Source organism: Phyllobates terribilis, unplaced genomic scaffold, assembly GCF_046119375.1.
Source record: "Phyllobates terribilis strain yellow unplaced genomic scaffold, ASM4611937v1 Scaffold_13__5_contigs__length_258822181, whole genome shotgun sequence".
In the NCBI taxonomy this organism is placed as follows: domain Eukaryota; kingdom Metazoa; phylum Chordata; class Amphibia; order Anura; family Dendrobatidae; genus Phyllobates; species Phyllobates terribilis.
In genome coordinates this window covers 105,140,392-105,155,776 of record NW_027362773.1, presented here as the reverse complement: position 1 = coordinate 105,155,776, position 15,385 = coordinate 105,140,392, and the positions used below count along the sequence as shown (strand labels likewise).

Below are 15,385 nucleotides of genomic sequence, written 5' to 3'. Positions count from 1 at the left end.
ATACAGATGATAACACAGGTTCCGCCATTCACAATAGATGATGTCACAGCTCACCTCCTCCTCCTCCTGTACAATGACTGATAACACATCTATATACAGCAGATAACACAGGATTCACCATTCACAATAGGTAAGGTCACAGCTCACCTCCTCCTCCTCCTGTACAATGACTGATAACATCTCTATATACAGTAGATAACACAGGATCCACCATTCACAATATGTAATATCACAGCTCACCTCCTCCCCCTCCAGTACAATAACTGATAACACCTCTATATACAGTAGATAACAAAGGATCCACCATTCACTATATGTAATATCACAGCTCACATCCTCCCCTCCTGTACAATAACTGATAACACCTCTATATACAGTAGATAACACAGGATCCACCATTCACAATATGTAATATCACAGCTCACCACCTCCCCCTCCTGTACAATAACTGATAACACCTCTATATACAGTAGATAACACAGGATCCACCATTCACAATATGTAATATCACAGCTCACCTCCTCCCCCTCCTGTACAATAACTGATAACACCTCTATATACAGTAGATAACACAGGATCCACCATTCACTATAGGTGATGTCACAGCTCACCTCCTCCCCCTCCTGTACAATAACTGATAACACCTCTATATACAGTAGATAACACAGGATCCACCATTCACTATAGGTGATGTCACAGCTCACCTCCTCCCCCTCCTGTACAATAACTGATAACATCTCTATATACAGTAGATAACACAGGATCCACCATTCACAATATGTAATATCACAGCTCACCTCCTCCCCCTCCTGTACAATAACTGATAACACCTCTATATACAGTAGATAACACAGGATCCACCATTCACAATATGTAATATCACAGCTCACCTCCTCCCCCTCCTGTACAATAACTGATAACCTCTATATACCTCTAATAACCTCTAATAACCTCTATATACAGTAGATAACACAGGATCCACCATTCACTATAGGTGATGTCACAGCTCACCTCCTCCCCCTCCTGTACAATAACTGATAACACCTCTATATACAGTAGATAACACAGGATCCACCATTCACTATAGGTGATGTCACAGCTCACCTCCTCCCCCTCCTGTACAATAACTGATAACACCTCTATATACAGTAGCTGTAAAGTCCATGAGCTATTGGAAACCTGGACAATCTCTACTAAGCTTCACTATAATTGTGACTATGAAACTAGATGCCCCATTAATGGCGAACTCTTTCCTAGAAAGAAGTGATTGTTCTTATTCAGCCTTAAAAGAATAGTCCACCCATAACAAAAAACACTTTACATCCAAGTAACACGGAGAATGCTGAAGATTATGTCAATCATTGGTTTCACACAAGTGTTAAAAATTCTGCTTTTCTGTTCTATGATGGGAGCAGAAACACAGATCTGTCATATGACGGAAAACAAATGTACCGACGGACCCCACTGCCTATAATTGCCTATACTTGGGGCTGTCAGAAATTCAATCACAGTGTAAGGCTATGTTCACACACGTTGGATTTTTCAGCGTTTTTTGCTGCAGATTTTTATGCAAATTTTCAGCTGCGTTTTGTAGTACCAGCAAAGTCTATGAGAAACCAGAATTCTCTGTTCACACATCATGATTTTTTTTGTTGCGTATTTTGTGCCTTGGTTGGGTTTTTGGAAAATAGAACATGTCACTTCTTTCAGCGTTTTTTCAGCATTTTTTCAGCGTTTTTTCACCCATAGGAAGTAATGGGTGGTGAAAAAAACGCTGAAAAAACGCACAAAAAACGCAGCAAACCCTGCGTTTTTGACGCAGCTGATTTCCTGCCAGAGATCAGTTTTGCTGTAGATTTGTGACCCTGAAAAACCCAACATGTGTGAGCATAGCCTTAGTCATTTTACTGCCTTTTTTTGATGGAATCCACTAAGTAGCCTCCATCACAGATGAGAACCTGTTGTAGCCTTAGGAACAAAGTTTTCTTCTCTGACATTGCAAAAACTTATTTAGCTGTCAATTCTTCAATGTAAAAATTAAAGGGACTCTGTCAGCAGAATTTTGATACGTAATCAGAGAGTAGCATAATATAGGGGCTGAGACTCTGATTCCAGCAACCTGTCACTTACTGGGCTATGTTTTTCTGTTTCAATAAAATCAGTGTTTTATCAGCAGGAGTTTATCATTACAGGACTAGGTATCTTGTGCCTCCTGGTCCATTCACGCCCCCACCACTGATTAGCAGCTTTCTGCCAACATACAGTGTACAAAGAAAGCTGCCAATCAGGGGTGTGGGCGGGGTTATACAGAGCTCAGCATTGTGAGCTCTGCTAGATCTGCAGCAGAGAAAACAGGGATTGTATCTGCTGCACCTAGTAAACTAAGCGATACGTTGCTGGAATCAGGATCTCTGTCCCTACATCAGATTACATAGTAACAACCTTCTGACAGATTCCCTTTAAAAGGGTTGTCACTGACTTTTATTTTGTTAAAGCGGTATCCCCATCTTAGACATTTATGGCACATGTAATAGATACACACAGAAAAAAGAACGAAAAACGGAGCCTGAAGTATTGCAAAACATATATAATATTTATTAGAATAAATAGTTAATCAGACATATATAGGAGCACAAAAAGAGGTATGAGGCAGAAAAACCACAACAACCCTCACCGCCTGGCTACCACCAAGGAAGGACTAGCAATAAAAAAGGTAGCAGCTAGATATCAAAAACATAATATGCGTACACCAACATTATCAAAATCATCCTAGTATCCCCATATAAATATGATAGATACATATTAATAAATAGTATATCTAATAATATTATTACTGATGTACATTATCCCACCATACTGTCTATATCATGGGGAATGAATCCCCATTCATATATAGTATATAGAAACTGATCACCACTGTATATATACCAGGGATGTGAATAGGAGATACAGACAGAGGTAATAGGAGGGCAGAAGTCCGTCCAGGGGGCAGCACACGCGGAGCAGGGATGCCCCGACGCGCGTTTCGGTCTTCCCTTCGTCAGGGGGCATGTAATAGATGCAAATCCCACCTCTAGGACCCCCCCCCCCCCCCTGTTCTGCACCACTGTGAATGTAGAGGCGGCTGCTCATTCGTGGCTTTTTTCATTCCATATGGGATTCCGAAAAAAAAAGTCAAGTTCTCCCGTTATTAATTCTATGGATACATATATCCATAAATGGCTGAGATGGAATTAACCCTTTAGCTACCATGCAATCATAGTTCATCAATCTATTTCTTATCTTTTGCATGATTTCAAAAGAAATGGTTTTGGCAAACTTGCAACAGAAATAATTCCTACTACTACAACATATTGACTAACAGCTAATATTTGGTGGCTTGTCATAGGTATTTCCACCGACCTGCTGATGGTTCAGAAGTTATGTTTGACCCAGTGTCCATAATGAATGTGGACATTCTGAATTATTGCCAGAAGGAGGCTTGGTGTAAACTTGCATTCTATTTGCTGTCCTTTTTTTACTACCTGTACAGGTAAGTTTTTTGATTATCTTTTGGACATAAATAAAATGGCAAAGGACGAGAGTACGTAAGGAGAGCAGCACTGCGAGCTGGGTATAACACAGGTGGTGGAGGAATGCGGGCACTTGAAATGAGAGAAGCAAATTCTGATAATGTTCAGTTACACTTCATAATCAAGCTTAATTATCTTCCTATTTCAGCTGCCTCCATTACATTTGATATGCATAATAATCACCTTGTCATTTTCATCAACAGGATCACTTACATAAACCTTTTGGAATCACCTCTTTCTTTACTGCTGAATGCAAGAATAAGCGCAGCTAGGAAGTTAGTTGCAGAGTAGGAAGCAAAAAAAAAAAAAATACATCCTATAAATCCCACAAAGGGACCAAATTCTGACTATTGCCTTATGAAATATTCATGAACGTGAAACTTTGAAAGAGCGATGCGGCTGACATGGGGGTCATTGGTGCTCCAGATACAGAGATCACCCGCAATGAGAGAGAGAAGATTTACTTGGTGTGAAATGACAGCACTGAAAGCTAGCTGCACCAATTTTTGGTTTAAGCGCATATAATTTTGTGCTTATATTATATTAGTCTTCTATTGGGTTCAGGAGACAAATATTAAAGGGTTTCTCACACCTTCATACATGGGTATTGTGGATAGAGCTTGTAAAAACACACAATTTTGCAATTTACTACTTATTAAAAATTTCATCCGTTTTTGAGATATTAATACTTTTGCTTACAGCTAGTCGCCCTGGAGACCGACCACCGTTGTAGAACATGCACAGTGCTTACAAGCTCTTTACTATTGATCTTGTAAGCACTGCTTTAAAGCTGGCGGGATTGTTTATCTCCTTATCCAGGCCAGCTACAGTACAGTGCTTACAAGCTGGATAGCAGCAGTGGTCGATCTCCTAGGCAACAAGCTGTAAACAAAAGTGTTTATCTCAAGAAAGGCTACAAATTTTACTAAACAGTAAATTGCAAAAGTGCAGTATCCAACAATATGCAACTATGAAGATGGGAATAAACCTTTAAGATGCATGCAATACAACCAGGGGTTAAACGTTGTATTACATAGCCTCAGTGGTCCAAGGGGTAACGTTTTTCCTTGTGGAAATTGACATGTTTAGCATGTCAAGGTGAGGAGACTTTTAAGCTGCAATGCTCCTCTGTGAAATATGCAAATTGTCTCTTCAGAGAGGAAGAGAACTAGAACTCTAGTGCCACCTATAGAAAGTAGCAATCCTAAAAGTCAATATCGACTCTCTAACGAGCCTTGCACATATGGGAAATATGCAAATTGTGGCTTTTATCCTAAGTCATCTGACAAGGCTCGTTAGAGAGTCGATATTGACTTTTAGGATTGCTACTTCCTATAGGTGGCACTAGAGTTCTTGTTCTCTTCCTCTCTGAAGAGACAATTTGCATATTTCCCAGACAAGCATTGCGGCTTAAAAGTCTCCTCACATTGACATGCTTAACATGTCATGCTCCGCAAGGAGAAACGTTACCCCTTGGATCCCGGTCAGACGCTTCTCACCCAGCCAAACCAGATCTCACACTTTGCACTGATGAGAGTCAGTACCCCGAAACACAGTGTCTGCAAATTGAGATTCCGGTTTTGGCTTTTATCCTAAGTCATGTAACAAGGCTCGTTAGAGACTCGATATTGACTTTTAGGATTGCTACTTCCGGGCGATGGCACTAGAGTTCTAGTCCTCTTCCTCTCTGAAAAGACAACTTGTGTAACCTCAGTGGGAAAGAATTAAAGGGATTGTCTCAACTTGACTAGTTATTAACCATTTTGGATAATCACTGGGGTTCGACTGCTGTGGCGCCACCAATTCCAAGAATGAGGCTCTGGATTGACCGGTGGCTGGGCATGCTCCATACATTGTTTATAGAACAGTTGAAGATCCTCCATTCTAACAAGGCATATCAGAGTTGTTTTTTCGGGATCAGTGACAATGTCAGCAATTGGACTCCATCATAGCAAGTTACTACCTATCTTATGGATAGAGTATAACTTGCCACCATAGCATGGAGGAAACAGCTTGTAGGATTAGATTCTGGCCAGTTCTTCCACTTTCTTCATTGTTGAGTAACACAATGATGTGGACATCACCCTTTGGAAACTATGGTTTGAATATTTTGTGCTGAGTCCCCTATTTTCATGCACTCCATGGGGCACCTCTCTGGCATGTAGGCATGCTTACCCATCATATTGGGTAAGCATGCCTACCTGTCTTTAGGCTAGGTCATCGATATCACATTGTTTGGACACCTGGCACCCCCACCAATCAGTTGACGCATAGTTCCACATGAGGTACAATTTAAGAAACCCGGAATACTCTGTGTAGTGACCTTTCCAGCTCCAATGTGGGGTGTCGATCCCACACCAAACTACTATTGATGACCTTTTCTAAGGAGGTGTCCTCCATATCTCAGTCCTAGACAATCTCAGTATTAGACAATCCCTTTAATAGCCTTCATAGGTACAGAAAATATGTTTTATTAAAGGGCTTTTTTGTCATAAACAACATTATCCACAGAATAGGTGGTATAGATTTGATCACTGGGGGTTCGACCATTGGGTGTCCCGCCAGGGTTCCCAAAGCATCCATGGTAGAGCTCATGGTTGACGATCGCTCCATTCACTATCTATGGGAATGGTGGTCATCCATGTGCATAGAAGTGAATGGAGGCATGGTCACGTATGGACTCAATTTGGAGACTTAGAGATCCTCGTTCTCATGAAAATGAACAGACCCAGCGATCATACATTTATGACCTAACCTGTGAATAAGGTAATAAATGTTCTTTAGGGGGGCAACCCTTTTTTGTCACACAGCAACCTATACAATCCCCACATACAAGCAGCATCCTGTACTAATCCCACTTCTTCCTTGCACGCAGGGTGGGGGCCACTGTACGTTATGTCAACGCGTAGGATGCTGTGCCTCTTCTGGTGAGTGAAATCCCCCCAGCCCCTATAAATGCCCCCACTACTAGACTTCCTCCTTGGCACTTCCACTTTCTGCATGCTTGTATTGACATTCAGTCCTATATATTGTACCAGGGGGAAACACCGTCCCAATAATAAGCCCCTTCGATTGTGACAGTATCACTCCAATATTTCCCACTCAAATGTCAATGTCTTTTTAGCAGCTGATTTCATGAATTCTAACATTTTTTTTCTCTCTTTCTCCCTCTACTTCCATTGTCTTTGACCTCCACCCTAACTGACCCTACTTACTTTTTCTCCCACTTCGCCATTGCTCCACCCTGCCTCTATTATTTTCCTAATGTGCCCCTACTATATTCTCTCATCTTGTCTATCCCATTGTGTTGTCACGGTCCATTCCCTTTTTCCCTTCCTCGCCTGGCATTTTCCCCCATGGTGTCCTTTACGTCTCTTTTATTCCTCTTCTCAGTATGATATACACACTCGTCACTTTTTGAATATAGCCTGTTCGGACACATGAATTCAGGAGACAGAGGATTGAAAAGTAACAGAGGGTTGGAGATTCTTGCTAATAAGAAAGACCAGAAAGGCATCACTCCATCACGCCATCCATTTTGCCTAACAGTACATTATTTTCTCTTCCCCCGGCCATCTCTCTTTTTCTTGCCCTCCCTTTTCATTCTTTTTTCTTTGCCCTTTCTTTTCCGTCATTCCCTATTTTAGACTGCTGCTGGCTTACAGCTCTTATATGTCTGTTTGAAGTCTGTGACTTTATTTCTCTAGAAACTGTGTGACGTTTACTGTCAATAAAGGATAAATCTATATATAAATGTATCGGAGTCATTCTTTGATTCTGAAGTACTTGTCTCTGACTCACTATACATTTCTTTACTATATTTATTTCATATCAAAAAACTACAATTTGTTCAGCTGTTCTGATCTCTGACCTGGCTCGCCAATAAAGTGCTTTTTACATTTCTTTTTATTTCCATACAAGATGTCCCACATACACTACATAGACAAAAGTATTGGGACATGTCTTCATTTCTGAATTCAGAGTTTTAATTTAGTACCATTAGCACAAATGTATAATATCCGGTCCCATCGCACCCCCCCGGTTTATAACATCTGGCCTCATTGCCCCCCAGGTGTATAACATCTGGCCCCCCTCCCCTCGATGAATAACCTCAGGGCCGTCACCATGCCATCTGCCTTTACTAACGTGACAGAACGGCCGGTGGTGCAGAGCTCACTGATACCATTGCGGTCCTGTAATAGGAGCCATCGGGGTAACAGATCCGTTCATGACATTTCTTCCTTCCAAATCTTCCCCTATCACCTGTGAGTGATATTATTGAGAAGTGGAAGGAACTGCAGCAACTCAGCCACAAAGTGGAGACCCCATAACGTTACAGAGTGGGGGCTGAGTGCTGAGGAGCAGAGGGCAGAAAAGTCACCACCGTTCTGCTGACCCCATAACTGCAGAGTCCAGACCTCCTGTGGTAACATCAGCACAAACACTGCGCCCCCGCCGGGAGCTTCATGGCCAAGCAGCTGCATGCAGCCGTACATCACCAAGCACAATGCCAAGTGTCGGATGGAGTGGTGTAAAGCCGCCACCACTGGACTCTGGAGGAAGTGTGTTCTGTGCAGCGACGGATCACATGTCTCTGGTGTCTGATGGACGAGTCTGGGTTTGGTGATTCCAGGAGAACGTTACCCACCTGACTGAATTGTGCCTGCTGTACAGTTTGGTGGAGGAAGGATAATGCTATAGGCATGTTTCTCAGGGTTTGGCCTCTGCCCCATAGATTTAATGAAGGGAAATCTTAATGCTTCTGCACAAGACATTGTGGATGATTGTAGCTTCCAGTTTTGTGGGAACAGTTTGGAGAAGGCCCTTTTCTGTTCCCTATGACTGTGCCCAGAGCACAAGGTCCATATAGACATGGTTGGAGGATATTTGGAGTGGAAGAAGGTGAACGGCCGCACAGAGCTCGGATCTCAACCCAATCCAACACCTTTGGGATGATCTAGATAGGAGATTGTGATCTCGGCCTCTCAACAACATCAGGGTCTGACCTCACAAAACCTCTTTTGTATGAAAAAATTCCTACAGACATTTCCAAAATCTTGTCTGTCAGGGAAATATTAATGTCAGGGAAATATTGAGGAATATTGAAAGTCTTTCATGGATATTGACCATTCCCCTCAAACCTCTCTTCACCCCCCTCACTCATTTTCCTTTTGCTCAGCATAAAAGCCCCAATTAACCCACACCTGAGAAATAGCTTACACAAACAAATGCCTGCCAAGGAGTGTTATAACTCCGTTAGGAAGCAAGTATCTTTTCCCTGAAAGACGCAGGAGGTAATTAAAATGCAGGCTTTCACTAATTTGCGTGTAACCGTGAGGCTGCTTCTCGATCCTCAAAGGAAAATTTGCAGATATGCTGACTCCGAAACGAAATATGAAATATTGTAAGGTCCATGCATCCGACAATAACGGGACCTATATCTTTAGAAATAGAATCAACTAGGGAATGATAGGGATAATTTTCTGGCACTGAAAAACGCTACCTAGAGCTGTAGTGCAAAAACACCAGAATAGCAGACTGCAGCTATGCGATGTGTGGTCTCTAAATGAAGATAAAATCATAAGGGAAAAAATGACGTTGTTTGCAAGCTTCTGCGATCAACAAGCAATGAGTTATTGCAGAAGTTTTTAATAAAATGTACAGGCTGGAGACCAGCCAACATGATGTCACCACAGGGGGCGTGTGGGTAAATCTCCCCTTAGGTATAAGAGAACCCATGGACATTAGAGGAGCACTCATTGCCAGGGGGGTATAAGGATTATAAGCAGCGGGTCCTGTTCGATAACAGCATAATCAAACTGGGGAGTCCCTCCTCCACCTATATTGAATCGTGTCCATGATCGTATAGTGTTAGTTGTCTTCTTTTATCCTGTTTATTTTATGTAACTGCATATGTATTTTAATGTCTCCTTTGTAACATCCTTGTATATATTTTTTCCTAAACACTGCCTCCCTTTGGATTAAAAATAAAATTTAATAGTTCTGTTTCTTTTGTTCTGTAATCGTTCCCTTCCCTGAAGCCATATACGCTACCAAAATGCAGGTGTCCGGCCAGGCCTGTGTTATATTTCAAACTTGGCCGGTGGTGGCAGAGAATAATAATAATTGGACTATCGTGAAGCTGACAGTGACGGTCCGGGGGCGTAAACACGGATTCCAGGCTTTGGAACCCAGAGGTGTGACGCCATACTCTCACTGGTTGCTTGCCGATATCCTCATAGCGAATAGTCTGGATTGTGTACTTGCGATTCCGGACGAGATATTGACAGCGTGACGGCACTGTGAGATATCACGTGATCTCCCCGGTGTCGTCGCTGTGTGGTGATCCCTGACATTGTCGAAATCCTTCCCAGGAGAGCGAGAGCTGTTATATCTGCAGTGGGGCCGATGCATATTAATGTCTATGGAATAGAATGGGAGATGATACAAGCTCCTGTAGATGTAATGTGTAGTTGTCTCAATACTTTTGTCCATACTATTTGTGTTTAGATGTACTGAGTTTTGTAATCCCACTAAATGTCATAAAAGTTGATAAAACACCAGAGTACAACCATCTAGTTGGCTGAAGCTTTATTCTTAACTCTTCCCATAAGTCAAATACAAAATAACGAGCAGCAAAAACGGAGCGGGACCGGCTCGGTGATTGATTAAAAAGCACAACCGGGAACTCTTGCTTAGATAAAATTCCTTCATTTCAGTAAAATAAATAGCCAGTAGGGATGATATAATCTAAGAAAGAGTATAATCCCTCTGCTCGGATTCCCTGAATGGCAAAAACACAAAAACACTGAAGGCATATTCAGACCATTAACATTCATCACACATCCACGTACGGTACCTCCTATCTGTTTGTAAGCCATCGCTCAAGAAAACTACTTCCCACAGTGAAGGAGAAGTTGGGTACGGATTGGGAACCTTTTCTTAGGTGGTGTGATGAACCCCCATCTCGGTTCCACAGGAGGTCATCCTGTTTGAGCTTGGGTACCAACTGGTGTGGTTGGACTACCTGCTGAGCTAGGTGTCCTGTTACAGCTACACATGCTGAAGGAGGATTGTAATCTGCCATTAAATACCCCCATATTCTTCACAGGGGTCTCAGCGGTCTGAGTACCACCTATCTAATGTGTCATGGAAGGATGATCGATGTAAATACTTTTATGTCCAAAATGACACAAGTATTCTCGGAGTGATACCTTTATTGACTAACCAGAAAAAATATATATATACAGTACAGACCAAAAGTTTGGACACACCTTCTCATTTAAAGATTTTTCTGTATTTTCATGACTATGAAAATTGTACATTCACAACTGAAGGCATCAAAACTATGAATTAACACATGCGGAATTATATACTTAACAAAAAAGTGTGAAACAACTGAAAATATGTCTTATATTCTAGGTTCTTCAAAGTAGCCACCTTTTGCTTTGATGACTGCTTTGCACACTCTTGGCATTCTCTTAATGAGCTTCAAGAGGTAGTCACCGGAAACGGTCTTCCAACAATCTTGAAGGAGTTCCCAGAGATGCTTAGCACTTGTTGGTCCTTTTGCCTTCACTCTGCGGTCCAGCTCACCCTAAACCATCTCAATTGGGTTCAGGTCTGGTGACTGTGGAGGCCAGGTCATCTGGCGTAGCATCCCATCACTCTCGTTCTTGGTCAAATAGCCCTTACACAGCCTGGAGGTGTGTTTAGGGTCATTGTCCTGTTGAAAAATAAATGTTGGTCCAACTAAACGCAAACCGGATGGAATAGCATGCCGCTGCAAGATGCTGTGGTAGCCATGCTGGTTCAGTATGCCTTCAATTTTGAATAAACCCCAAACAGTGTCATCAGAAAAGCACCCCCACACCATCACACCTCCTCCTCCATGCTTCACGGTGGGAACCAGGCATGTAGAGTCCATCCGTTCACCTTTTCTGCGTCGCACAAAGACACAGTGGTTGGAACCAAAGATCTCAAATTTGGACTCATCAGACCAAAGCACAGATTTCCACTGGTCTAATGTCCATTCGTTGTGTTCTTTAGCCCAAACAAGTCTCTTCTGCTTGTTGCCTGTCCTCGGCAGTGGTTTCCTAGCAGCTATTTTACCATGAAGGCCTGCTGCACAAAGTCTCCTCTTAACAGTTGTTGTAGAGATGTGTCTGCTGCTAGAACTCTGTGTGGCATTGACCTGGTCTCTAATCTGAGCTGCTGTTAACCTGCGATTTCTGAGGCTGGTGACTCAGATAAACTTATCCTCAGAAGCAGAGGTGACTCTTGGTCTTCCTTTACTGGGGCGGTCCTCATGTGAGCCAGTTTCTTTGTAGCGCTTGATGGTTTTTGCAACTGCACTTGGGGACACTTTCAAAGTTTTCCCAATTTTTCGCACTGACTGACCTTCATTTCTTAAAGTAATGATGGCCACTCGTTTTTCTTTACTTAGCTGTTTTTTTCTTGCCATAATACAAATTCTAACAGTCTATTCAGTAGGACTATCAGCTGTGTATCCACCAGACTTCTGCACAACACAACTGATGGTCCCAACCCCATTTATAAGGCAAGAAATCCCACTTATTAAACCTGACAGGGCACACCTGTGAAGTGAAAACCATTTCCGGTGACTACCTCTTGAAGCTCATCAAGAGAATGCCAAGAGTGTGCAAAGCAGTCATCAAAGCAAAAGGTGGCAACTTTGAAGAACCTAGAATATAAGACATATTTTCAGTTGTTTCACACTTTTTTGTTAAGTATATAATTCCACATGTGTTAATTCATAGTTTTGATGCCTTCAGTGTGAATGTACAATTTTCATAGTCATGAAAATACAGAAAAATCTTTAAATGAGAAGATGTGTCCAAACTTTTGGTCTGTACTGTATATATGCATGCTTTCAGAGCGCAGAGGCTCCTTCTTCAGACAATATTAGACATTTGTAATATTGCCTGAAGAAGGAGCCTCTGCGCTCTGAAAGCTTGCATATATATATATTTTTTTCTTCTGGTTAGCCAATAAAGGTATCACTTCGAGAATACTTTTGTCATTTTTGGGCATAAAAGTATTTACATCGATTTTTCTGGCTAACACAGTACCACAATATTTCTTTGTATTGTACATCATGGAAGGATGATAAATGTTAACAGCTGGAATGTGGCAGTAGATTGTGACTTGGTAATAAATTTCCTAATTCCATGTTGCAGCGCCTGCCCTGATGTAACGTTCTGTTCCTCTCTCCCACATCGAAGTCCTTGGCTATTTGCAGATCTCTTAAGATGTAATATTCCAGCTTCCTGCTCCCACACTGCTGGGTCTGGCTGAGTGAAGTTCTTACGGGTAACATTAGTGATGCTAATCTCCCACACACTGCTGTGACTAGATGTATACTCAATCTTCTCATGCAAAATATTCCTTCTACCATGTACGATGCAATCATGAATAACATCAATCAACATCAAGACTCTGTGTATTTTTTTATAGGCTATAGTATATATGCTTCCTAAGAAGTGCATCTTATCAAACGAGTGGGAGACGGGAAGGTGTGAAACATGTAATTATGCAATCACAATAGAGAGTGAGTGCACAGCATCGCCCCTTATAGGATTTTTTTTTATAAAGTAGATTTAACAAACATGTTACATTTTAATCCCTTCACCATCTTGCAATTTTCTGTTTCGCTTTTTCCTCCCCTTCTTCCCAGAGCCATAAATATTTAATGTTTCCGTCACTATGGCCATGTGAGGGCTTGTTTTTTTGCAGGATGAGTTGTACTTTTGATTGATTTTACCATTGATTTTACCATATACTGTACTGGAAAAAGGGAAAAAAGTGAAATTCCACAATTATTTTTTAGGGTTTTTATGTACCATGTTCACTAAATGCTAAAACTGATCTGGCATTATGATTCCCCAGGTCATTACGATTTCGTAGATAACATATATTGGTTCTTTTTTTTTTATTTAAGTGGTGAAAAAAAAATCCAAAGTTTGTAAGAAAAAAAAAAATGTCGCCAATTTCCGAGACCCATAGCGTCTCCATTTTTCGGGATCTGGGGCCGGGTGAGGGCTTATTTTTTGTGCGCCGAGGCTGATGTTTTTACTGATACCATTTTGGGGTAGATACGATGTTTTGATCACCTGTTACTCCATTTTATTGCAATGTTGTGGCGACCAAAAAGCTGCATTTTGGGTGTTTTTAATATTTTTGCCGTTTACCAATTATATTAATTGACTTTATATTTTGATAGATTGGACTTTTCTGAACGCAGCGATACCAAATATGCGTATTTTTTATTTTTTTCTATTTTATTTTGAATGGGGCAAATGGGGGGGGTGATTTGAACTTTTGAATTTTTTAAATATTTTTTTACTCTTTATTTGCTTTAATAGTCCCCTTAGGACACTTGAAGCTGTGATCATCTGATCACTTGTGCTACACATAGTAGGGCTTCAGCCCATATGTGTAGCAGAAATCATGATCTCCTACCTGGCGTTCTAGGATATTTACAATGACAGGCACGGGGATCTTCTGCCGACCCCCAGCTATCACGAGAGCCCATCGATGACCGTGATAGGGCGCTGATGGGTGGGTCTTATGATGCGCTTCTGCTTCGTACTGTTATTATCTGCTACAAGCACTAAGGAAAGACAGGAGATCTGTCCCTACAATAGAACTAAGCTGGATACCTACGATGTAACGGGGAACCTGATCCTGCGATCAGACCCGCTAAAGTCCTCGGCTAGTCTGAACGAAGACCTATAGATGTGAGGAAGGGATCCCTACAAGAACTAGGGACTGGGAGAAAGATGGACACCTCCTAGCAGAAATTGTAGCAGAAATAAGACAAACAAGCAACATAGAACATAGAGGTCCGAAGACCTAGCAAAACTGACTGAGAAAGGTAACAGAGCACCAAGCTAGCTCAAGAGTAGAAAATACAATGAAGTCCAGCAAGGCCAGGAGGGCGGAGCCGGATTAAATAGGCAAAAAAGGTCATGTGACCAGCAAACTAGAAAAAACCTAACAGGAGAGTTCTAACAGTACCCCGTCTTCTAAGAGGATCCTCCGGATCCCCTAGGCCCGGGCTTATCAGGAAGCCTCCTGTGAAACGCTCCGACAAGTCTGGAAGCAGAAACATCATCCGCCCTCACCCATGAGTTATCCTCGGGTCCGAAACCCTTCCAAGCGACGAGATACTGCAAACTCCCTCTATACCGTCTAGAATTTAGGATGCGGGAGATTTCATATTCCCCGTCCTCCACCACCAGAGGAACAGTGGCAGAGGCGTCACCATCCGACACATCAGCTCTTTTCAACAGAGAAACATGAACCACCGGATTAATCTTCCAGGAGGTAGGAACCTCCAACCTAACAGCAGATTGGTTAACTATCTGAAGCACCTTAAAGGGCCCTACAAACTTGGGACCCAATTTTTTATAAGGAATCCTCAATCGCAGATTCTTAGAGGACAACCAAACCATGTCACCAATAGCAAACGAAACCTCTTGCCGTTTCCTATCAAAGTACCTCTTAGATTTTTTGTTAGCCTCCTGAAGATTACCACGCACATCCATCCAAACTCTCTCCAAATCACCAGAAAAACTCTCCTCCTCAGGCACAGCCGATACCAATTTGGAGAATGACCCAAAAGAAGGATGTCTCCCAGAACAACAAAAAAAAGGCGAACACCCAGCAGAAGAGGATGTATGGTTGTTAAGAGCAAATTCAGCAAGTGGCAGAAACTCAGACCACCCCTCTTGATTGTCTGCCACAAAGCAACGCAAGAACTGCTCAACATCCTGGTTCTTCCTTTCTGT

At 42.0% G+C, this 15,385-nt stretch overlaps 1 protein-coding gene across 7 annotated transcripts in view; it reads left to right on the top strand.

Annotated features, from left to right (window-relative positions):
• CNIH2 (cornichon family AMPA receptor auxiliary protein 2) overlaps positions 1 to 7,326 on the top strand; it is a 98,461-nt gene extending 91,135 nt beyond the window's left edge. For 5 of the 7 annotated variants that reach the window (XM_073658375.1, XM_073658377.1, XM_073658374.1 and 2 more), the window contains 3 exons: positions 3,389 to 3,532; positions 6,448 to 6,499; positions 6,966 to 7,326. In XM_073658375.1, the coding sequence (XP_073514476.1) occupies positions 3,389 to 3,532; positions 6,448 to 6,481 (178 nt within the window). In that variant the 3' untranslated portion in view covers positions 6,482 to 6,499; positions 6,966 to 7,326. The remainder of the gene's footprint in view (positions 1 to 3,388; positions 3,533 to 6,447; positions 6,500 to 6,965) is intronic. The other 2 variants (XM_073658376.1, XM_073658371.1) reach the window with 1 other exon arrangement.
• The last annotated feature ends 8,059 nt before the right edge of the window (positions 7,327 to 15,385 follow it).